At 49.2% G+C, this 22,252-nt stretch overlaps 4 protein-coding genes across 8 annotated transcripts; 2 read left to right on the top strand and 2 right to left on the bottom strand.

Moving 5' to 3' along the window:
- On the top strand, positions 1-6,878 carry LOC105563678 (RNA polymerase II-associated protein 1). 4 transcript variants are annotated; one of them, XM_012015459.1, is made up of 10 exons: positions 1-57; positions 169-706; positions 778-1,483; positions 1,565-2,066; positions 2,188-2,357; positions 2,462-2,621; positions 2,691-2,973; positions 3,105-3,208; positions 3,290-4,627; positions 6,801-6,878. In XM_012015459.1, the coding sequence occupies exons 2-9, from the start codon at positions 239-241 to the stop codon at positions 4,623-4,625; spliced, it is 3,729 nt and encodes a 1,242-aa protein (XP_011870849.1). In that variant the 5' UTR covers positions 1-57; positions 169-238; the 3' UTR covers positions 4,626-4,627; positions 6,801-6,878. The 4 variants fall into 4 exon arrangements, with proteins under 4 accessions (XP_011870849.1, XP_011870850.1, XP_011870847.1 ...); XM_012015460.1 differs by lacking the exon at positions 6,801-6,878 and having other exon boundaries at positions 2,694-2,973; positions 3,290-4,639; XM_012015457.1 differs by lacking the exon at positions 6,801-6,878 and having other exon boundaries at positions 3,290-4,639.
- LOC105563680 (CB1 cannabinoid receptor-interacting protein 1-like) lies at positions 6,760-14,277 on the bottom strand. Its single transcript, XM_012015461.1, has 2 exons — positions 13,868-14,277; positions 6,760-7,097 (listed from the first exon to the last, which is right to left on the bottom strand). Exons 1-2 carry the CDS (start codon positions 14,041-14,043, stop codon positions 6,770-6,772), a joined length of 504 nt encoding a protein of 167 aa, XP_011870851.1. The 5' UTR covers positions 14,044-14,277; the 3' UTR covers positions 6,760-6,769.
- An 878-nt stretch (positions 14,278-15,155) lies between these two features.
- On the bottom strand, positions 15,156-18,398 carry LOC105563681 (phosphatidylserine decarboxylase proenzyme). 2 transcript variants are annotated; one of them, XM_012015463.1, is made up of 6 exons: positions 17,970-17,985; positions 17,605-17,864; positions 17,281-17,521; positions 16,979-17,212; positions 16,620-16,908; positions 15,156-16,530 (listed from the first exon to the last, which is right to left on the bottom strand). In XM_012015463.1, exons 2-6 carry the CDS (start codon positions 17,643-17,645, stop codon positions 16,070-16,072), a joined length of 1,266 nt encoding a protein of 421 aa, XP_011870853.1. In that variant the 5' UTR covers positions 17,646-17,864; positions 17,970-17,985; the 3' UTR covers positions 15,156-16,069. The 2 variants fall into 2 exon arrangements, with proteins under 2 accessions (XP_011870853.1, XP_011870852.1); XM_012015462.1 differs by having other exon boundaries at positions 17,605-18,398.
- A 506-nt stretch (positions 18,399-18,904) lies between these two features.
- On the top strand, positions 18,905-21,815 carry LOC105563682 (ras-related C3 botulinum toxin substrate 1-like). Its single transcript, XM_012015464.1, has 3 exons — positions 18,905-19,314; positions 19,561-19,772; positions 19,917-21,815. The coding sequence occupies exons 1-3, from the start codon at positions 18,960-18,962 to the stop codon at positions 20,217-20,219; spliced, it is 870 nt and encodes a 289-aa protein (XP_011870854.1). The 5' UTR covers positions 18,905-18,959; the 3' UTR covers positions 20,220-21,815.
- Positions 21,816-22,252: the final 437 nt, after the last annotated feature.

The raw sequence follows: 22,252 nt of genomic DNA, 5'->3' as shown, positions 1-22,252 counted from the left end.
CTCGTTCAAGAATATGTTTTGGATCCCGCGGAAACTACACGCGTCTGATCGCGCGAGGTGAGTTGACAAGGTATAACATTACGCGACGCCGGCAACGCGAATTGTCACGTCGCAGTAATTGTTCCCCGCGAGCTGCGATCATCGAGTTGATCGAGTTTCGATTTGCAGGTCCTCCTCCGACCGCACTATCCGATTGTAGACTGTTGCGAGTGATACAGAGGTTATAACAACCTGAGAGATGGCCGAGGGAGCTCGGTGGAAGAGGCCCAGGGCGGACGAGGACGAGGAGGAGCTTCTGCGCCAGCAAGAGAAGTTCCTGGAGGCGAAGCGGGAGCCGTCCGTGAAGCTGATAGACCTCCGGGATTCCGCCGGCGCACCGGGCGGTGCTCCGGGCGCCGGCAGGGCGAGATCGCGATTCTCGAGTCTGAGGCAGTCCGGAGCGAGGCGAGACGTGGTTTCCACCTCGCGAAGCAGCGGAGAGGTGATAAACCCGGTCGTCGAAGGCAGGATGCGGGAGACGAGGCAAGCGAAACCGGTGGACATGGTGCAGAACATACCCGTGGCGTCGTCGAACGTAATACTCGGCAACATCGTGGAGAGGAAATTCGACATCGAGAAGTACGAGTTTGACGGCGGCTACGTAGCCGCGGCGGTCGAGCCGGCACCCGAGGTGTTTGGATCCGACGACGCGTCCCTTATGGAAAGAGTACGTCCGAATGAAACGAGTCTTGCTTTCATCTCTTTGTGGCAATTTTATCACTTTAGTGCTCTTTGTAGATCGACGGTAAGCAGAGCTTGTTCGCGCGAAGGGTATCAAAGTTGAAATCTACGAGAGAGGATTCGGCGAAAGTCCAGAGGGACGAATCTTCCCACTGCGGCGAGGGAGACGCGAGTGCGATGGGGGATCAATTGGCCGTTGAAGTCCACAAGGAAAATTTGGAGAAGCTGGCGCGGATGAGCGAAGCGGAGATTTTAGAGGCAAAGAGGAAGCTTGAGGAGAATCTTGATCCTAACATAATACAGTTTTTAAGGGACAAAAAGAAGAAATTGCAGAAAAGATCGATCGAACAGGACGAGCGATGCACCATTTCAGTCGCGTTCAAGACCACGGGCGCAACGGACAAAGAAGTATTCAGTGATAAGAAGATGAAGTTCTCGCCAAACGACGACGACTCGGGAATAGATTGCGAGAATAACGCAGCGAGCACTTTAGTCGCAAAAGAGATAACAATGGATACAGAGGTATCCGATAGTAAGAAGACAAAGCTTTCTTCGGATGACGCCGACATAAAGACGGATTGCGAGGATGACGCCAGCGTGCCAGAAGCATTCAAAGAAATACTCGAAGAGAGCAAACAGAAAGGTTGGCTGCACATGAACACACCCGAGCTAGAAAAGTTGAAGTGGATGGGCGACTTGCCGGAGAAGAAAACGGACGAGTCCACGCCGAACGAGGAGTACAACGCGAGATTTGATTTCAATGGTGAATAGCGCATGAACTCCGCCACGACGTTGATTGGCCTCGTCCTTTTACTTCTATTATTTAGTTATTTTTATCTTTTAGGTTTTTTGTTGCCGTACAAGGACGAGAGCTTGACCGTGGACAAAGGTCTCCATCATCACGGAGAGGAGCCCGAACGTCCCGGGTACTCCCTGCAGGAGTTGCTGCAGCTGAGCAGGTCCTCCACGCAACAGCAACGGTGTACAGCTCTTACCACCCTAGCCAATATCATGGAGAAGACGCACCAGGGTTGGTACGACAAGGCTCTGCATCCAGCGCCGCTGCTCGCGCTCAGTCAGAAGAACATCCTGCTGCTTCTGAGGTTCTCGCTGGACGACCCGTCGGTGGCCGTGGTGACGGCGGCTCTGCAAGCTCTCAGAGCTTTCCTGGTCAGCGAGGCGGACGAGATATGCTTGGACAGGCTGCATGGCTTCAATGGATACGCAGAGCCCACCCTGACGCCTCAACTCGAGGACAAGGACACGAGTAGCCTGAAGGATCACGAATTGGCGCAGTTGGATACCGTGGCTACGTTACTGAGATCGGACTTTTTGCTAAGAGTCAGGTGCAGCTTTGTCATTATTTTTATCTAAATATTCGTAATACTTCCATTTGAATATTGGACCTTATTTGATTCTTTTTTTAATGTGAGACAGTACAACTGATTTTTGTGTGATCGCTCGTAGATATATTTTAAACGAGATGCATCCACCACCAGTTGGAGTAACGTGTGCCTTAGAGATACTCATCCGCCTCGCGAGACACTCGCACGTAACGGCACTGAATATCTCGTCCACGCCGTATCTGTTGGACACCATTGTCCAAAATTTTATACCACTGTCTATAGACCGATTAGGTGAATTAAGCCTGAGGCTACTTATCGCCTTTAGTATCTTGAATTTATTTAAGCCGATTTATCGGATGAATAATTATTGGATGTGAAAGCGTGAATCTTTACAGCGATGCAGGACACGATAAAGAACGTTTACGGGATTCCCGTAGTTAAGGCGATTAAGTTGTGTCGCGTTCTCGTCACGTATGGCAAGAAGCCCGTCGCGCAGAAATTGGATAACTTGAAGATTATCCAAGCCGTCTTAACGTACATTAGCAGCGAAACGGGGTAAGCTCTCTCTCGCGTCTAAGCGTAATTTTACATGCGCTTATTTTATTAAACACGCCAATACTTCAGCAGGAACAATGACCCAAGTCTCAGCATCGAGAGCCTGCGGTTCTGGCGAGTGTTGTTGCATTACGGAGTAGGATTGGACAGCGTCACGGGTGCTCGGTTAACTCTCGTGTCGCAATTACAGCTGCTATTAAGTAATCATAATATTCAAAGTACGTCCGAGTTGGCGTGCGAGCACGCCGCGGCGTTAATTGCTGTGGCGAGTCACGAAACCACGTTAAAACCGAGCATCTCTACGTTGCTAGCGAAGTGGAGCACACAGTTTTCGTCGGTATCTAATGTAACGGTGAGAGCAATTATATTAATCTGTTGGTCATCGATTTTTATCAAGAATTACTAAGAAGTTATCTAAAAAAGAACGTGTTACTTATTACTTGTCGATCTTAGAAATGTCTTATGAAATATTGTAAATTTCAGTGGGGCGTTATGAAATTAATTGCGGAAAGTTTATCCGCCGTTGACGAGATACCCGCGTGTAAAACAGCACAGCTATTCAACCAGCACGTTTTTTCAACTCTTCGGTAGGAGACTTTTATGATCTCGAAACGTATAAAAAAAAGAAACGACAACCTGCAATAGTTATCATATTTATGTTCTTGCAGCTCCAGTTCGAATTTATTGAGCGACTGCAACGCGGCTACGGATCGGGAACCATCTTGTCTTCCAAACTTGGGCGCTCTCATAGAAAACGGAGAGTTGCAGCCGATCGTATCGGCACATTCGTGTATACCGTTCTTGGCGACGATATTGAATACATTTTATAATAACTCTCGCGTAGCAGAAATTGGTACAATACTCGAGCACCCGTCTTTCCGCAAATACATGCGAGACTTGGAAGGGACCGAGTGGAGTCTGGAAAGATCGTGGTACAGCAGAACGGAGTTGTGCCTTTTGACGGCGGTAGTGAAAGCAGCATCCCTCCTTGGAGACGCGATCAATAAGGAGACGGCGCAAATTGCGTGGAGAATCACCATCAAGCTCATCTCGGCATTGCCGGCGGACGCCACGGATCACGTGAGGAAGCTCCTTCAAATCGCGCTATCGAGCGAAAAGGTGAATCTAGAGATAATCACTAACGAACTGGCCAGATTAGATCTGGGGTCCACGGTGAACCAGGTCAAGACAGGCTTGCACTCCGACGCAGCGTCGCTGTACGAGAGATACATCGTACCGAACGGCGATTGGAATCAGGCGGCGATGCCGAGGGACTGGCTCTTCCTGCCTTTGGTTCACATGTACACAAAGTGCAAGAGCGATATCAAGTTGCAGTCGGGGGACAAGGACAGCGTCCTGACAGTGCTGACCCTGGCGTTGGTCTTGCCCGACCTCATGGAGAAGCTGTCGCCCACTTTGAGATTCAGCAGACTGATACTAGTGTACCTCTGCGATACTATCTACCTGGACGGCGACGTGTCCACGCTGCTGCTGAACGTTCTGTCGAATCTGCTGAGGAGATATCACAAGCGGTTGAACTTCCAGACGGAGCTGCCGGGGTTAAGCTCCTTCACCGATCTGTACACGGCGCTGTGCGAGCACTTCTGCTCGAGCTCGTACGGCGACGACGGCTTCGCTACGACGTTGCTGGTGCCGGTGGCGCAACGGCACGATCCGCACTATCGAAAACTGCTGTGGTCGGAACACGCGGCCGCGCTGCGATACCTCAAACTACCGCCGGAGAAGTTGGTGCTGCCGCTGAAGGAGTATCTCTATCCGGAGGAAGACGACACGTCGCTCATAGAAAGCTACATCACGGCGCTGGTCCGCGGAGTGGTCCGGCATACGTGGTGTCCGGTGCCCTTCGCGATCGCGGTACACCACTCGGCAATGTATCTGAAGCGCTCGAGCAGGCTGGCGGTGCTAATGCGAGCGCGGGTGGAGAAGTTGCGGGACAGAGATATCGCGGATGCATTGCTGCACTACGTGCCACCGCGATTATGAATGTAAGGTAACAGACATGTGATTTTGTATTTATTGTTTGTAAACAATATATATATATATATAGTTCTTTTTAGATTTTATACCAGAGAGTGATTCTTAATTGTACGTTAATAGATTTTAGAAGGGTTGGAGAAAATTTCGTGCGCTGCAATCTCTATAACTTGACTCATTGTAAATTCTCGTCATCCGTATTAGAATGAGCACGATCGTGATCGCAATGCCGATACAATAAACACACGTAAGCGCGTATGAATATTTAAACACATGCACGTGCCTCGATTACGCCCACACAATTCATGTGACTTTGAAAATAACGTTCAATCTGCGATTGCATATGACATTTCTTTCCTATTCTAGATACGCTCTCTAAAGTATAAACATATAATCACGAATCACCCTGTATATGTGGTACATTTATACAACGATGATCTCGTTAAAATTCAGTGAACGAGTAGAGAAAGTAGAAACAACCTGCACAATTACAGTAAGCTTAAAGGCGTTAATTGGTCACTTCGCTGATTGCCAAAGTTTTCAAGTATTGAGGTGCTATGAGTCCCTATCGTGTAGCGATCGTTATCCGAGGACGCTTCTGCAATTAATTTACACGCGACGGCGCGTATATCGGGCGAGCTTTCTCGATACGAAAAATCCTCCATCCGCTAAGAAGTGTGAAGATTCTAAAAAAAGAAGAGGCAAAAAGTTCTCGTAAATGAGAAAAATAACACCGAAGCGAATGCATGGGCGTTAACAATACGCGCCAAAGTGCATTGTGCACCTCGATCGCGAAGTTTCGCAAAGGCTAACATCGCGCCGTTGACACGAGTAGGACTTTTGTCGATGCTTTCAATTAGAAAAAAAAACCCGTTCTTTCTCACCGCGCAGCATATTGCCTCACGATTGATTCGTCTGACAATTAAGCCTTAAATCGGTAATGAATGACGCGCGTATGTTAGACGCATACTATGTACATATGTAAGTATTTCATCGATAGGTTCCTGTTGGAGTTTTGCTATTATATTAATTCCCCAGCGAGAAACGACTGGCGAATTATTTCTCACTGGGTCCTGCGTTAGTTCCCTTCGCCAAAGAATGCAAGATATCGGACGAAGATCAACACGATTGATTATTTCTTTCAACGTTAGATGTTTACGATTTATCTCACATCGAAATTAGTTTATAATAATTACTGCTGGCTTTGTCAATGGAATCGATACTGCATTAACGCATAGAAGCGCTGTAGAACTTCTGTAAGTTGGATTTAAATTTCTAATTTTCTAAGAATATAAATTTCTAGGTATAATACTTAATCTCGATTCTTTGAATATAAAATTTCGGTATCTTCGATGAGGGGGAAGCCTCAAAAGATCAGTTTGCGCCTGGCTTCTCTGAATAACACGAGCCACGCTTTAACGCATTTCGTTAGCCAGCTGGCGACGATCAATCTCAATTACCTGTCGATCACGCTAATACTTCCACGAGATTTCTACGCAATTTATATTCATCGTACTGAATCGAAAATCCCGTTCTAACGAAGTCTTTCTCATTCGTAATCTGGCACGACCATCGGCTTTAAGTCATCTCAGAGTCTACTTTCGTGTTCGTGCAACTGTTAGGGCAACGTTAACATAGGAATTAAATAGGCAAAATTTTTAGGCTTCTACTTTCCGTATGAACGAAACAAATATTGTACTACATTGAAAATTCCGTCTTGACGAAGTCCTTCTCGGCATAATCTGGCACGATAATCAACTTATTGAGTTCGTGTCAGAGTCTACTTTCGAAGTATCGAGGCAAAATTTGTACAATTAAATGGGCAAATTTTTAGGCTTTCTCTCTGTACGAAACAATGAAACGAAAAGTACATCGTAATTTTTAAAATCTTGGTCAAAATACACTAGACTCGTTATCGATTCTATCTTTACGCCTATCTCGGAGTTTTCTAGTACAGTCTCCGGACTGGCCCTAACTCAACCGAACGTGAGCCCCGGTACAGCCGGGGGTGTTTACCGTTTACGAGCGTAAGGTATTCAGTCGATCGCGTGTGAGAAGCATCGATTGTGCGGCGCGGCGTCGGGTTCCTCGTCGCTGTGTAACGAGCTGTACCGGCGACGAGCCGACACCGGTAAGGCTGGCGAGACGTTTCGTTAAGAAGATTCTATGCCGAGCTTTCTGTAGGTCTCTCGGTCCACCGTGACGAGACGTCCCTCGACGCTGGAGCAGTCGAGCTCGATGCAGTGCAGTCTGGCGCCCCACTCGCAGTGGCTCTGGTCGTCCAGCCGGTAGTACTTGATCTGCAGGCAGGTGGTCAGGTAGCCGGAGCCGAGGACTCTCATGGCGATCGGCAGATCCTCTCGATGACCCCGCGCACTCGCCGTGACGTCCTTGGTGCTGTGATAAGCGCTGTAGGCGCACGCCGTGCCGTTCCTCGCGCGTTCGATCGCTTCCACCGGTTTCCCTCCGATACTCAGGGACCTGGAAAATATCGCAGCGACTTCAGAAAACACGTTCCCGTGTGGTGCCTCTCGAAAAGCACGCTTGTAAAGCCATTAAAATGGCGACAATAATGTAATTTCGCGTTAACGTTTCGTTTAGATGACTTAGAACCTAAAATATCTCGAGATCAGAGCGAAGAAATAGGAAGACCGAAAGATTGCGCATCCCCGCAGTGCATTCTGTTTGACGACCTATTTCTTTTCGACAAGGCCGGTTATTTATTTTGAAAAGAGCGTCATTTGCTTATTCGGCATATTGGCTGTCCGCGGGGCGAGAAAGCCGACAAAAGTTCGAACGAGTGCAACGGAAATGACGCGGGTCTCAATGCGCGGCGAACGCGCGCCCCACAACGGGGTGGAGTTCTTCTTTTTAGCGGCGAAAATAGATGTTTTGCGCGGCACAATCGTTGCCACGTGTGTGTACTTGGGTAATATTTTTTCTCATGCCTGGCATAACGTCAAGATAAACGGATCCGACGATTATGTTATGTACGCCAGCAACATTCCTGCAAGTCGACTCGTCGTAAAAATCCGTTTACAGCGCATAGAAATAGCAATCTAGATCGGCAAGAGCGACGTAAATCAGAATATAAATGTCACGTACGAATTGGTCTCACCTGAGGACCTCGTCGACCTCGAGGACCTCCGCGAAATTTCAAGGGCTTTCAATCCGGCTGTTTGTCCAATACGTCGAACTGCTGTCCCGCCGCGAATTAAAACGCGCAAGTCTTTGCACGGCAAACGAGAGACAAATAAATTTTGCAATTAAAGACGAATTACGTAACGAGTGATAGAATGTGATTATACGCCAAGATCTTGAAAACATTCGCTGTACTTCTTAATCCCTTTCCACGCTGACTATAGGACTTACTGTTAATAACTAAAAGCGCTTACAATTATTGGATAAAGAGTTCAAGGATGATTGCTTAATCTTTACTGTATGAAAACTACACGTTGTCGTAAGAACGTCGGCGAGTGGCGCGGCCGCTGGTGCTCCTCGAGTCCTGGCCGCGGATTTCGATCGCACGTGGGTCCGGTATTTTTGGACGCTTTGATCCTCGGATCGGCGGATCTATGGATCTTTAGAGCGCGGCTGGTCTAGTTCAGCCGATATGGGCACTTTGACTCACGCTCGCGACTGGCTTTATTTTTAGAGTTTTCGCGAAGGCGACGACGAGAGTTCGCGCAAATGACCCGCGTGCGTGCACCGCGCGTATCGGCTTATCGTCTGAGATAAACAACCGCGTGACAGGAATCGGATCGTTATCTCGGAAACGGACGGCCCGTAAATCCCGCGAGCACGAAAAATGAAACGTATAAGTGCACGATGAGGAGAAATGCCACGGCTTCCTTTCTTAAATGTCTCCGAGATTTACTCGTCATTTAAGAATTACGTGAATGCCATTCACTTCCGTAAATTAGCCATCTACAAAGTCCGATTAACGTGACATTAAAGAGACGAACTTCTCTCTGTCGTAGCTGCGAGCACGGAGAAAATAAATATGACTTTTGCGGAAAAAATGCAGAAGATTTCAATGCGCGCATAATACGCGCGTAAACTGTGATATTTTAGATTTACGTTTTACGGAACGGGGGAGGGAAAGGGGGATGATAAATTGAAGAGATTTGCAGATATGACTCGCGCGAGCCGGAGGAATTGCGCTGAAACGAGGTACGTCTCGTGCGGAGCCGGAACGGGGCGGAAATGCGTCTTGCGGGACACATCGCCAGGTTTAAGAATTAAAGATGCATGCGCGAGAGCTGCGCCTAAAATAAGAGATCGGGCCCGGGCGGATTTGCAGCCGTGGACTGGCGTATCCGCGAAAGCACGGTCGATATAGCATTATCGTTCGTAAAAAATGCAACGCCCATCGGACTTGTAACATCATAAGCTCGTCAGTATGTCTACATTTCGCGTCCTTCTGCCTTACTTCCGTCTATAAGGAATATTATCGCGGGAAACAAGGACGGGGCAAACTTTCCGACGCTTATCACGAAACTTTAATCGTTTTACAGGTACGAACTTGACGCGGGGCGGCGGCGCGCGCGCGCGGACGCGGACGCGGTGCGCAATAATTAATTGAATGTGTAACGTTCCCCGGCGAGACGAATTAATCGTTAATTTATTTTCGCCGGCGACACACACACACACGGGGGATTCCCGTCTCGCCGGGCTCGTCGATCGTCGTGCACGTCGTGTCCGGTGACTAAAAGCAGGCCACGCGGCAGAGAGAGCGGCATCGCGTGATTTGGACTAATGATCCGCGGCGGCTGTTTAAAATGCCACGAGATTTCGGCGATAGCGCCGGGAGGAGAGCCCCGGATTTTCTGTCGCTCGTGGGAGAGGGAAAGGGGGGAGAATTTTCCATTGTCCAAAAAATGACAAGGGGGGGAAAATTGCTCCGTTTCTGCCGCGCGCGAACACGCGAGCCCTTCGTGACTTCTCGAAGATCACGCGGGCACTTCCGGCCTCGTGATCGCGCGCCCGGGTGAAATATTCATGCGCATTGCATTTGTTCGCGTGATCTCCATATTCGATTCCGAGTTCAACGTGTGCAAGTCGCGTTCGCTGCGAATCACCGCGGGATGTTGCACCGACAGCGTAAGAAGAGAGAGAGAGAGGGGGGACAGGTTCAAGTTTAATAACATCTGCCTCTCGCGACCTTATCGCGACTCAATTATCGAAATGAAAACTAGGTACTCAACTCGCAATAATATTGATCCTAGTTCGTACACCGTTGTCTCAAGCCTCTAGCCTTGGGCCTCTTTCATTGAATGTAGGGTAAATCGGGGTACAATGGCATTTTCAAATGCATTTTCAAATGCAGAAACATACCTCTATTTTTGTTGCTCTCTAAAAGTCAGTGGATTATCATTGAAAACAGTGAATAGTCGCTGATTTGCAGTTGCAAGTATACTGCGATTTTCAGTGGTATGCTTAGAACTGCAAATCAGCGACTATTCACCGTTTTCAGTGATAATCCACTGATTGATTTTTCGAGAGTATTATTTTATAGCGTTCGGCATACTTGAAGCTTAAAGTAACGCTGTTGGCATTAACGAAACAATACTTCGCGGAAAGTATTGCATTGTCAAAGTTCACAACATGAGCCTTGACCACCTTTCCAGACTTGTAAGGAAGAGATGGCCGAAGTATTAAAATAGTGGAAACGGAAATAAAAATTATAGGTCACGTTACAATTTACATACCTTCGTGCACGTGTCTAACGTTGATTACACAGCTTAACGGCAATTTCTTCGACGTTAGGTATAGGCAGCTCGTTACAGCGAACCACGTTCCGTAAAAATTGTGCGGTCACTCTCTAAAAGTCAATCGGTGGATTATCACTGCAAAACAGTGAATATTTACTGATTCACGGTTGTAAGTATAGCACTGATTAGTTCAGTGATAAATGCACTGATTGACTGTTAGGGCGCACTCAAAGGTAAAAACGTGGTATAATATTTACAATCGTTATTTCGATCGTGCACGCGCATAAACTACGCCAAATATCTTTGTGGAAACGTATTATTCAGCGATTAGAGAAATGGCATCTCTTCCGTACGGCTGTAATACCCTGATTTACTCTACTCTCTAAAAGTCAATCAGTGGCTTGTCACCGAGGACAGTGAACAGTCACTAATTTGCAGTTACAAGTGTACTAGTGAAAATCGCAGTACACTTACAACTGTAAGCAGGGTTGGGAAAGTTACTTTATATTTTATACACTTTGTATATTTTATAGCTTTGTAGAATTTTGTAGAATTATTTCCGCCAGGGTGGTTATCGAAAAAATGTAACCGAGTTAACTTACAGTTACAGACGAAGAAAAAGTTAAGGCTGGTTTATGCAAGGCCGTAACCGTTAACTTATGCCGGAATTGGTAAAAATTGTCCAATCACCGTTAAAAGTGAAGAGAATAATTGACTGTAATTGGTTAATTTTTACCGATTCCGACATAAGTTAACGGGTACGGCCTTGCATAAACCAGCCTTAACGCAGTTAAGTTGGCGTTGAACTGTAACTGTAACAAGTAACGAGTTGCTTCCCAACCCTGACTGTGAGGTCGGTGACAATTCACTGAAAATCCGCTGATTGACTTTCAGAGAGCGTCGCGATGATTCGACAAGTGATTTTAATCCAGCGCAAAAACGCGGCGCCTCGTCACCTCCCCCTGGACATTTCTCATCTTACGGATCGCGTATTCTGCGCGCGCGGGGCGAGAGCGTAATTACGATTTATCGCCGCAATTACGAGCGCGCGATCGCTCTCAACGCGATACTTATCAAGGGGGGGTGGGCTCCTGTTACCGAGGGGGGCGATCGCAACAGTACACCCGGGCGATATCTCGACGCCCCGAGAAGCTCGATTGAATTCACCGCGCGCATTTATCAAGCGGGAGAGACACATCCATCATGCTTCAGCGCTCCCGCGATAAGACGCGGCCGGTGCCGTACAACAAGTTGATCGTCGCACACCCTCATGAGGGGGTCGGGTCGGTGTCATCGATCAGCCAATTATAAGTAGCACGTGCGGCCCAACTCTCGTGCGGCCTGTAAAATCACGATCGATCCCCGCGAGTGAAAATCGCAGTACACTTACAACTGTAAGCAGGGTTGAGAAAGTTACTTTATATTTTATACACTTTGTATATTTTATAGCTTTGTAGAATTATTTCCGCCAGGGTGGTTATCGAAAAAATGTAACCGAGTTAACTTACAGTTACAGACGAAGAAAAAGTAACGAAGTTAAGTTGGTGTTGAACTGTAACTGTAACTGTAACGAGGCTGGGGACTCGCGCGGTTCAAGGCGATGATCGCGAGTTCCGTCTCTCCCGCACGTCCGGACCCACCCGGGTCCATCGCAGCTGTTTCGAGTCCCACACGTGTCTCCGTCGATCGCGTACTCGTGCTCGCGCTCGTTTAGAAACCGCGCGCACGCGGGGGTAGCTATCTCGCGCCGAGATCGCGTACACGTAACGCGGTCTCGTTCTACAAACCGCGGGGCGGAAAACGTTGCGGACGGGGCGCCTCCCGACGAGCGCCGTAATTGTCTGCAGATCAATCCCGCTCGTATTCTCGTACTTCGACGGCCGTCATTCATACGCGCTTATTCGATTTCAATCGGCGCGCTAATCCGAACTTTCCTCGAGGAGGTTTAATTCCCCAGGCCGCCGGGTGTGTTTCACGAGTTCAACCGCGGCCCCCGCTTCGTTCCGTGTGTGTTATAAGTTTCAATCTGCGCGGAAAGTTCTCGCTGATGCGACACGATATAAATAAAATATGAACCAGGTGAGATTTTCTTTCGCGATGTTAAGTAAATCTCACCGCGGCCTCGATTCATTTGTCGGAGGAATTATTTCAAGTCCCTCGAGTGGAAAAAAAGGCCACCCGCGTATTTTATTTAAATTATAGAACTGATAAAAATTAAACTGTAATCGAACACGTCATCTAATTCGGTCCTAAAAATATCCCGCGTTATTCTTGGAATTAGAATAACTGGATGGTAACAAAATGCAATGCTAGGATTGAATCACGACTCTTTAAGATTGATAATAAACGCGTCTAGAGATTCTGCCTCGGCGCATTGGAGAAAATTGCCGCGAATCCGACTAAGGCCCGGTTTTTCATTTTCCGGCTAACTGTTGACCAGAAAATGAAATAAGGCTGGTCGACTCCCTATTGTTTTCTATATTATTATTTAAGAAGAGACCGATAATCGACTAATCTAGAAAATGTAATGCTAGGATCGACGCGTCTAGAGATTCTGTCTCGGCGTGTTGGAGAAAATTGCCGCGAGTCCGACCAAGGCCCGATTTTTCATCTTCCGGTTAACTGTTAACCAGAAAATTTTATCTTTTATTATCATTTAAGACTATACTATTATTTAAAAAGAGATAACCGACTAACCACCAGTTAACATTTAACCGGCGAACGAAAACCCGAGCCTAACACGGCGAAACGTTGGCGCAGCTTTACACGCGATGGAGCGAAGCGTTTAACGTGGATCCTTTTCCCTCCCCCGTTAAATACCCGCGGAAGTAAACGTTTTCACGCACGTATTCGGCAGCCGAGTTTATTTTCAGTATCCACGGCTAAGTTGGCATTATTAGCGATTCCATATCCGAACGTATAGCGAGAAACCGTAATCCTCGTCCCTGGAGCATAGGGGCTCAGACGTTGAAATTTATTGCCGGCTCCTACCCCCTCCGCCCCCTCCATCCTCGCGCTGAAAATGATCGTATAAATTCCTGATAAACTCCGCTATTAGCCGAGCGGGACTTTTTCACGGTGGTTTATGGTCCCCCTTAAAAGGACAAGGTAATTATTTCGCTACGATTATTTCACGACTACTCCCGAGTAATTTGGCGGTCACGGTAGACCGTAAATTCTACGCGGGATCAGGCCGGCCGCGATTTGTTCTAGATACGCGGATCGGATTCTAAATATATTAAAGTTTGGTCAATACAGTGAAAATTTCATTATATAACGAAGAACGGATCGATTTGTCAAATTGCAGAAGAAAGACGATATACGGCTCCAGATATATCCAGTATGACATACATTCGCTTTTTCCAAGTAAAACTAATAATACAACCCCGTCGGCCGATCGTCGGGATCACGCGACGCCGAGTCCTGCCGTCCTCCCGAGAAGAGAGGACGCAAAGTCCGACACCTGACACGAGCGAGGGAGCAGGAGGCAGGCAGAGAGGAAGTACATGTGTACAATTGCACATTCACTGTACCCACTGCAGCAGTTGCGGCGGCTTGAAGCTGATGTCGAGCCGGTAGGTCGTCTCGCAGCTCAGCTTCACCGTCTTCAGCTGCCGGAACCTGGCGGACGTTTCCATCTTGCAGAAGACGGGACCGGCGCCCGGTTCCCTCCTGAGGGACAAGGTCACGCGAAAATGTCCATCGGCCCCCATTTAGCCGCCGCTCGGATGCCCCATAACAGTCGCCCCTCGGAGAGAAAGAGGAGTTCAAAAAAAAGGGGGATTTCCCCGAGTGAGCGCGTATACGCGGCGGTGCCGCGCGACAGCGTCCTGCCCGGCGCACCGGCGCGAACTATCGACGAGCTGCAAGAAGAGGAGACGGTGCAACCTGCGCCGCGGGCGTCGCGACGCTCACTGATCCGCCGAACGACGGAGTTTGACGTTTGCGACGCCGGCCGGCTGCTCGCTCGGCGGTTTTCCTCCTTTTTCCCGTACCAGCGCGTATCTTCGTCTGGAGAACGGGCGGCGTTGCGCTCCCGGCGATGATAAACGACGGTCCACGGGAGCTTTGTTCGAGAGGACACGGGGAGATTCTATGCGCGGGATGATGCATTAGCGTGTATCTAGGCAATTCACGCGAGCGGAGGAGATAAATTTACGCCGCATCTCTCGCTCGCTCTCTTTCGTAAAATTTACAAGAGAGACGGGTCTGAATTAACGTGAAAGAGGGGTGAGAAATTTTTACGGGCGCGTAAATTAATACACGATTAATCTCCTTTCGAGCCAAGATCTCGAGATATCAAGGCTTAGATGTATGAACAAACAATTCGACTTACCGCTCCCTAGTGCCTGTCATTTCTGATTTTCCGGTGAACGGGTCACCATCGATTGTGTCGCTTATGTTTACTCTAGAGAGTATACTGTGTGCGGAACGTCAAAGTTATGCTTTTAATGCCCGCTGTTTATACAGTGCGCAATTAGGAGGACAGGAGATGGCTTTCCAGGTCTGGAAAAAGTAACAGTACGTCAGAACGACATAAATATTAAAATATTGTGGGCGGTTCCCTTACGGAAAAAAAACACTCAAGTTTTGAGTGTTAACACTCGATTGTCCGAATTTGCTCTCAAATTTGGGCGTAAACGCCCAGATTTAAATATTTACACTAAAATTTGAGAGTAAATTCGGACAATAGAGTGTTAACACTCGAAACTGGAGTGCTTTTTCCGTAAGGGTTGGACTCTCGATATCGAGAACTTCATTTACGATCGAAATAACAAAATAATGAAATGAAATTTAATAAATTTATCAAGATAATTATTCAACATTCGTAAAAACTGTCGTACTTTTTATAATTGGTCTTTTCATTATTTTATTTTCACATTATATAAAATAGATCATAAAATATATCCGCGCACTCAAGTATTCATATTGTCATTCATTCTGGCGCAAAGTGCAAAGCCATATTCGCGCGCGCTGGGCAAGCCCGGGTTTGTACAAGAGATACAACGATTTACATAAAATTTTCCAGAGGCAACACTAACATTAACGTTAGAAGATCAGTGAAAATGCTGCTATAAAAATATAAGCGGGGTCGGCAAGACCGGCGCTTCGTACGCGCTGTAAATTCAACAAGGTATACCCGTTGCTTTCTGATTTAGAAAAGAAGTTGGAGCTTTAATTGAGGAAAGCGTTTCATCTAGCGGCCTTGACCGGCCGACTTAACTGCAAACAAAGATCGATTTGGCATGCAACTAAAACAGTTTTACGATCCGACCTCCATGGGCGGTGACGCACAAGCGGGAAAGAGAAATATGTTTTCTCGCATTTAAGGGTCCCCCTTGGCTTCTCGTCGTACAAAGGCGAGTACGCGTTGCGCGGCAACGCGCCGACGTATCCGGCCGTAACAATAAATCAACTGTGCCAAATCTATTATGAACCGTCTTTCGCGTGGTGCTCAGTATCGTGCAATTAAAGTAACGAATGAGCGTAATTAGAGAGATGTATTTACATGTAATCTCAGATAGACCGCATGAAATGACGATTTTCTCGCGCACGAACACGGCCACGTACAAGAAGTATGTAATCACAGGATCGATATTTGCTTGCAAACCGATCGTCTCTAGAGCTCTCGCAATTCTACCTTGGTTCTCTCTATTGCGCCTACATTTCGCGCAAAGACGCGAGCGTTCGAGGTGCTCTCCAGCAAAATTAGGGCAGTTCCTACTCGATCGTTCCGTTCTACACTCTAGGCTTCCATATATCTCTCCAATCCTGCGCGACGTTCACGATTAGATGCTGCGGTTTGCTCCGTCTTTCGTCAGACTCGGTGGGAAGTGCGCTTAATGCCTGACCGACCTTGATGGTCTGACCGATCTGCAGAGAGAATTGAAAGTCTCGCGGCGCCTCGAACAGAAGCACGATCGTGGATCCGAGTCTGAATTCGCCGAACAGCTCGCCCTTGGCGACGCGCGCGCAACCCAAGTTCGCCTCCTCCCAGTGCGCGGTCTCCGGCCAGTGCACCGTGTTGGTCGCCAACCCTTTGTCGCAGTAGACCCGGATGGAGCCCACGTTCGTCGCCCCGACCGCCGCGTAAGCCATGAAGCCGCCTGCCCATTCCCCGACGTACACGACGCGCTCGTTCAACGAGAACAAGTTGGGCATGTACTTGAGCACCCTCGGATTGACGCTCAGTAACTTTCCTGCGAGAAGGGCGGTTTGCCTTAGAGAAATAGAACAAGGATGGTGTCGGTGTATGGGGGCTGTAACTACACAGGGACGGGGCGCGCACCTGGAAAGTGGCGTCGGAACTTAATATTCCAGTCGGCAGGACTGTGAAACCGATGGTAATCGCCGGGCGCCAGGTACACGATCAGCTGGTACAGTGCATTGTCCGGATTCTTCAGAAGGGTATTAACATAATTGTCCTTCTGCGTCGTCTCGCTTGCGATTTGGCTCAACGTGAGGTCGTTCGGATCGCCCAGGAACTGTCTGAGATCGTACGTCGCCCCCTTCACCTGCTCCACGCGGCACGAGGTCACCGGGCCGAAATAAAGCACCCTACCATCCGCGGGTGAAGTCTGCAGAAGGATCCAGATACGTTTGACTCTCGCGCAAGCTCGCGTCGCGATACAACCAGCGAATGCTCACCATATTCGCGTGCTGAGCGATCGGTCTCGCGCCATGCTTGAGCCTCCTCACGAAGAACTCCACCAGATTCGGAAACGCGGACAGGTCCAGCTCCACCTCGTCCAGGTCGGCGTGGAAGATGCTCGCGTAGAAACCGTACAGCTTCGGCCGCAGGCCGACCGGCAGGTCGACGCTCGTCAGCCAGCCCCACAGTCTGCTGGTCGTCCTCAGCGGCAGGCAACAGTAGCACGTTACCTGCGGCGGGGAGACTTTACATCTCGTTAACTCGACACTTCAGAAACGCGCGTACACAAGTTATTTACCACGACGTCGTTCAGCAGCTCCGGCCGGTCGTCCACGTGGACGGGATAGCCGTACTTATGCAGGTAGTTCCATTGCGTCGCCGCGAGCAGCGACAAGCAGATCCCGGCCGGGACGACGAGCCGCCACCTTCGACCCGCGTACCTGGCGAATCGCGCGTTGGCGCCCGAGGCGTGTCGTGCGGCGAGCCTCGCCGGGCATCCCGCCGTCGCTCTCAGCGAGGCGCAACAATATTGGCACCGTCTGGAAGAAGCCGACAGGTTATGTCGCAGCGAGATTGCAGGTTAGGGACGCGCGAGCCGCGACCGAACGCGAGGGAAGCATACCTGACGAGGAGGTCCAGTCTCCACGCGTTACTCCTGATCATCCCGCGGCTCCTTTTATCTCTTACTTGACCCTCAAACTGTACTTACGACGCGAACGGCGCCCGTCGCTGGCACGAGCGTGCAGAGCGGTGCGAAGCCGGCTGATCCCGTGTTTCAACGGGTGCGCGCGCACTCTCGAACGCGCGGTCTTTTCGAAAGTCAGAACATATTGCCTCCTTCTTCTTCCTCTTCTGGTTGTGGCGCCCAGCTTCCAGCACAAGCTGACACGGCCAAAAGAACATTTTAGAAAAGTTGATGTAAATATCATGCAGATAATTTGTGCTAATTTTTAATTTCGCAGCGAAATCCTGAGCATGGACACGCACCGAGCGGTGACTTTATCGGCAGATAGTGTCAGAAGTTGCACAGCAAAATAGTTCCAAGAGTAAAAAAGGGCGCAAAACAGTCTCGCGAAAGCGGTATCAAGTAAAACGCGCCCGGCGCTCAAAGGTTTCTCTCTGACCGAACAAAGCAGACAATGAGATTGTCGTTAACAATGGCCGCGCTTTGCGGCTGTTGTAAAATTCGCGAATCTGATCGACGTATTCTCTTCATCTTGCGTGAATTTAGGGGCATCCTTCCAATCAGATTAATGAATTTTACGGCAGTTGCGAAGCAGCTTTTTCTGCTCAACGTAAGATCACTCGGTTCTCGCGGCGCCGGGAGGAAAAAGTCCCGCAGCTCCGCCGAAAATTTAATCGCCGATCACCGTCGTCTCCAAACTACATCGATTGTCGAAACACCGCGGGTCGCGCTCGTTGCTTTCACAATCTCACGCGCACGCGTGTGTCCGAGAGGGTTGAAGGCCGCGGCGCGGCGCACGCCGCTCGCGCGCGCGTCCACCTGCGTCTCGCGCGCGCGCGCGCGCGCGAGCGTGTCTGTGCGCGTGTGTCCGCACGCGACGCCGACCGGCGGGCGCACACCAGGAGGCGGGGGCGCGGTAACAGGTGGCTCCGCGTCGCGGCAGGTGAATCGTCGGTCGGACCAGCCTCGGGCTGGCTTTTTTTGCGCGCCTCGCGACCACGGGTTCCCCCGCTCGCTCCCGAGTCTCACACCCATTGTTTTCGCGCCGCTTATCTCGCTCGTCTCGCGCCCGCCCGCTCCCAGCCCGTCCCCGCCCCGCCGCGGAGGCTCGCACCAGGTCGACCAGCGGGCCCCCGTACGCCGTGCCCGACGACGCCGCGCCGAGGAATGACGTGCGCGACGACGCGACGTCGCGGAGCGACCTGAGAGCCGAGGGCCAGCGACGTCGTCCACGCTCGGCGCCGAGGAGTCCCCGCATCCGCGGCTTCGTCGACGCGCCCGCGGACGGACGTATGAAAGGTCGGGGCTGCGGCAGGATCAAGAGCGAGACAATGCCGCCGTCCTCGCACACCAACTGGACGAGGCCGTTGCTCAAGGGCGGACAGACGACGCAGATGCAGGCCGCCAGGCAGCAGCAGCAGATAACGACGGCGACGGCAGCGGCGACGATGACGTCCTCGGTGGCCGTCGGCGCCGGAGCGCAGAATCAAACCCTGACGGAGCACCCGGCGACGCCGATCCTCGACAGGAGGATCAAGGTGGTCCTGGTGGGCGACGGTGCGGTCGGCAAGACCAGCCTGGTGGTCTCGTACTCCACCAACGGCTTCCCCGGGGAATACGTGCCGACCGCCTTCGACAATTACAACGGTGCGTGTTTGCTGCGCCTTCAGGACTGCGACTCACCCTCTGGATATCCTCGAGGCGGCATACGTATCTTGCTTTAGGGAATTCGTCACGTGCATGACTTGCGTTGCGAGATATTGCTTCTATCCTAACTGATCTTTTAATTACGACGCTTCCCCACTTTACATATTATTTGGCATTTCGTTGTAAACAGATAACAATGTATCAATCGGTCCAACAATACTAATTCGTCTTGGTATGTGTATCCAGTGGTGGTAAACGTCGACGGGCAACCACTGAATGTCCAGCTGTGCGATACAGCGGGCCAGGACGACTTCGACCCCTTGAGATCGTTGTGCTACCCCGAGACAGATGTGTTCCTAGTTTGCTTCAGCGTCGTTTGCCCCTCGTCTTATCACAGCGTGGCTTCCAGGTGGATCAACGAAGTGCGAAAATACTGTCCCAACGCCCCAATCATTTTGGTACGATCTATCGAGCTCCGATGTAATCTCCTTAAGATATATCGTACTTCGATACAATCAAATTTTATCATAATACACTACGAATATTGCGATAGAAGATTACAATAAATGGTTGTGTTATTTGATTGTATTATAATTTTCTAGGTGGGGACAAAGAGCGACTTGAGATCGGACGTGCGTCTGATGCTGCAATTGGCGAGATACGGGCAGGCGCCGATCACGACGATCCAGGGCCATCAACTGGCGCACCGGCTGGGCGCCGTCAATTACGTAGAGACATCCGCGTTGACGCAACACGACCTCAAGGAGGCCTTCGATCAGGCGATAGTCAGTGCCCTCAATACTCGACGCGGTGGCGCCAGTCTGCTCTACCGGCGTAGGAAGCCGCCCCCGTTGTGGCGTAGATGGTTGTGCTGCTGGGAACGGCCGTCTCCGAGCGAGACCTAAGCAATCGTACATAGACTATACTTCTTTAGAATCCCTCTCTGTGATCACAGGGCGGTCGCCCTCCCTCCCGTCAGAATCGTCATCCCTCAGCATGACATACTCTAGTTAGCCGCGCTGCTTGCGGATCATCTCGTCGTAAAAATAGAGCAGCTAGTACTTTGTTATTTAGATTTTAGGCGGGACGGCTATTAATAGATACTCGCGCGAGCCGAGAGAGCAACCCTGTGGTTACGCGCCGGCGCTTTAACGCGGCCCCGCTCGTCTCCATCACCTAACACGCAGCTTTTATATCGCACGTACGTTTTACATGCGTGTTTTTACGCGCCTCCCACGAACTAACAAACTGCCAGAACGAAACGCCAAAACACGACGTCAGCCGGCAAAGCCGTACCGTGTCGGGAACAACGGCGCCTAACTCGCACAAACGAACGATCCGTAAATCGAGGGTTGCTCGGCCGGCGCAATTTAACACGAGTCGACGCACGAGCGCACTTGGTCGGGAGCAAGCATTAGCCGAATTAACAATTCTGACGGACGGGGCGAGCGAGTGCCGCCCTCGTAAAAATTCCTGAAGCCGCGCACGGCATAATTTATTGTAATATTAATCGTACTAATCATTATTTTTGTTACTAGCATAATAATTGGCTACTCGCTGGTTGTGATTTTTCGTGTACGTAATATCCTTGTTTCAATTGCCGCGGTGACGATCGGTTCTCTCCCATTCTTGCCCCCCCCCCCCTTTATCAAGGATATTAGGTGGCCCTTTGTTTTACGACCACCGTAGCGTATAACAATTGTATAGTTTTTACTTGTTGCGACCTCTCGTATATATATAAATATATATATTTATTTTTTAACATCTTTGATATATCGGTATTTTCGTAGAGTAACGGTAGCTTTAAATCGGACACTTTTTACAGATCGACGATATGATCGTGACATCACGCACATAGAATTTATATAGCGCGTAAGCGACGGAGTTGCCGCGAACGGATCAATGATATTTCGTAAAAGTACGTTTTTTTTCTCTCTCTCTTTTTATATAAGCATATGTGATGTAGTAGCGTTTGTACGAGCGATATCAACCGTATGAAGGAATATCAAATACAATAATTAGCGAAGAGAGATGAACGCGCCAAGTGTTCGGCGAACACCGGGCGTACACTGGAAGAGAAAACTGTTCGCTATCGTAGCTGATCGTGGTCTGCTAAAAATGTTTCGCCGCCATAATTGTAAAATTTCTAAACCACGGTAAACGGTTTGCTGCCGCACCCGATACAGTGTAGGCACAGTAGCAGAATACTCGGCAACCAAATATCAGCTGTCCACATTTTACAACTGAAATTTCGTTGCCACGCGCAGCTTTCAGCTACGGCAGCTACATTTTTCCTTCCGTGATACTCGGGTCACTTGTTAGGAAGATTTGCTGTGATCTTAATCGAAACTCTTTACCGGTTATACTGTGTGTTGCATATGGAATTGTATTAATAAGACTGCGGAAAAGATTCGATGGCTCTGCGCAGTATCGTAGACTTAATCTGCTGTAACACTTTCATCATCACATGACATCATCAAAAATAAATTGTATATAAAGTATTTATTCAGCGAGAGAAACAAGGAGTGGCCTTCCTGCGTGTCGTTTACGAGTCATGCAGTGTGTCAGGAAAGAGCGAGTGTTGTTATTAGAACGTCATGCTAGACAAATAAGAGGTAATTGTATCGCTGTTAGATAAGATGTTAAAAAAAAATTGAAAACTACGCCAAGTCATCCTTCCTGACAGAATGTATGTCACGCTCGAGATCGGAGATAATAATCTCGCAGCTCGCCTCTTTATAATGTTGTCTTTTAACTCGCGTGTCACCTCACTTTAATATACGTTCATTGATTAATTTTCCCTTTAATTTAATTGACACCGCAACCTTGTACCGTTACAACAGAAGACGACAGATTTCGCGTTGCTTGAAATCGCGATTTATTTCAAGAGAAAGGGCGGAAATCCCAAGTGCAAAAAGTATGTCCCATACACAGGGTT

The sequence above is a fragment of the Vollenhovia emeryi genome, unplaced genomic scaffold (assembly GCF_000949405.1).
Source record: "Vollenhovia emeryi isolate VEMERY1.0 unplaced genomic scaffold, V.emery_V1.0 DF939172.1, whole genome shotgun sequence".
Taxonomy (NCBI): Eukaryota; Metazoa; Arthropoda; class Insecta; order Hymenoptera; family Formicidae; genus Vollenhovia; species Vollenhovia emeryi.
The sequence above is the reverse complement of the archived record's forward strand: the minus strand, read 5'-3'. Positions and strand labels throughout refer to the sequence as shown.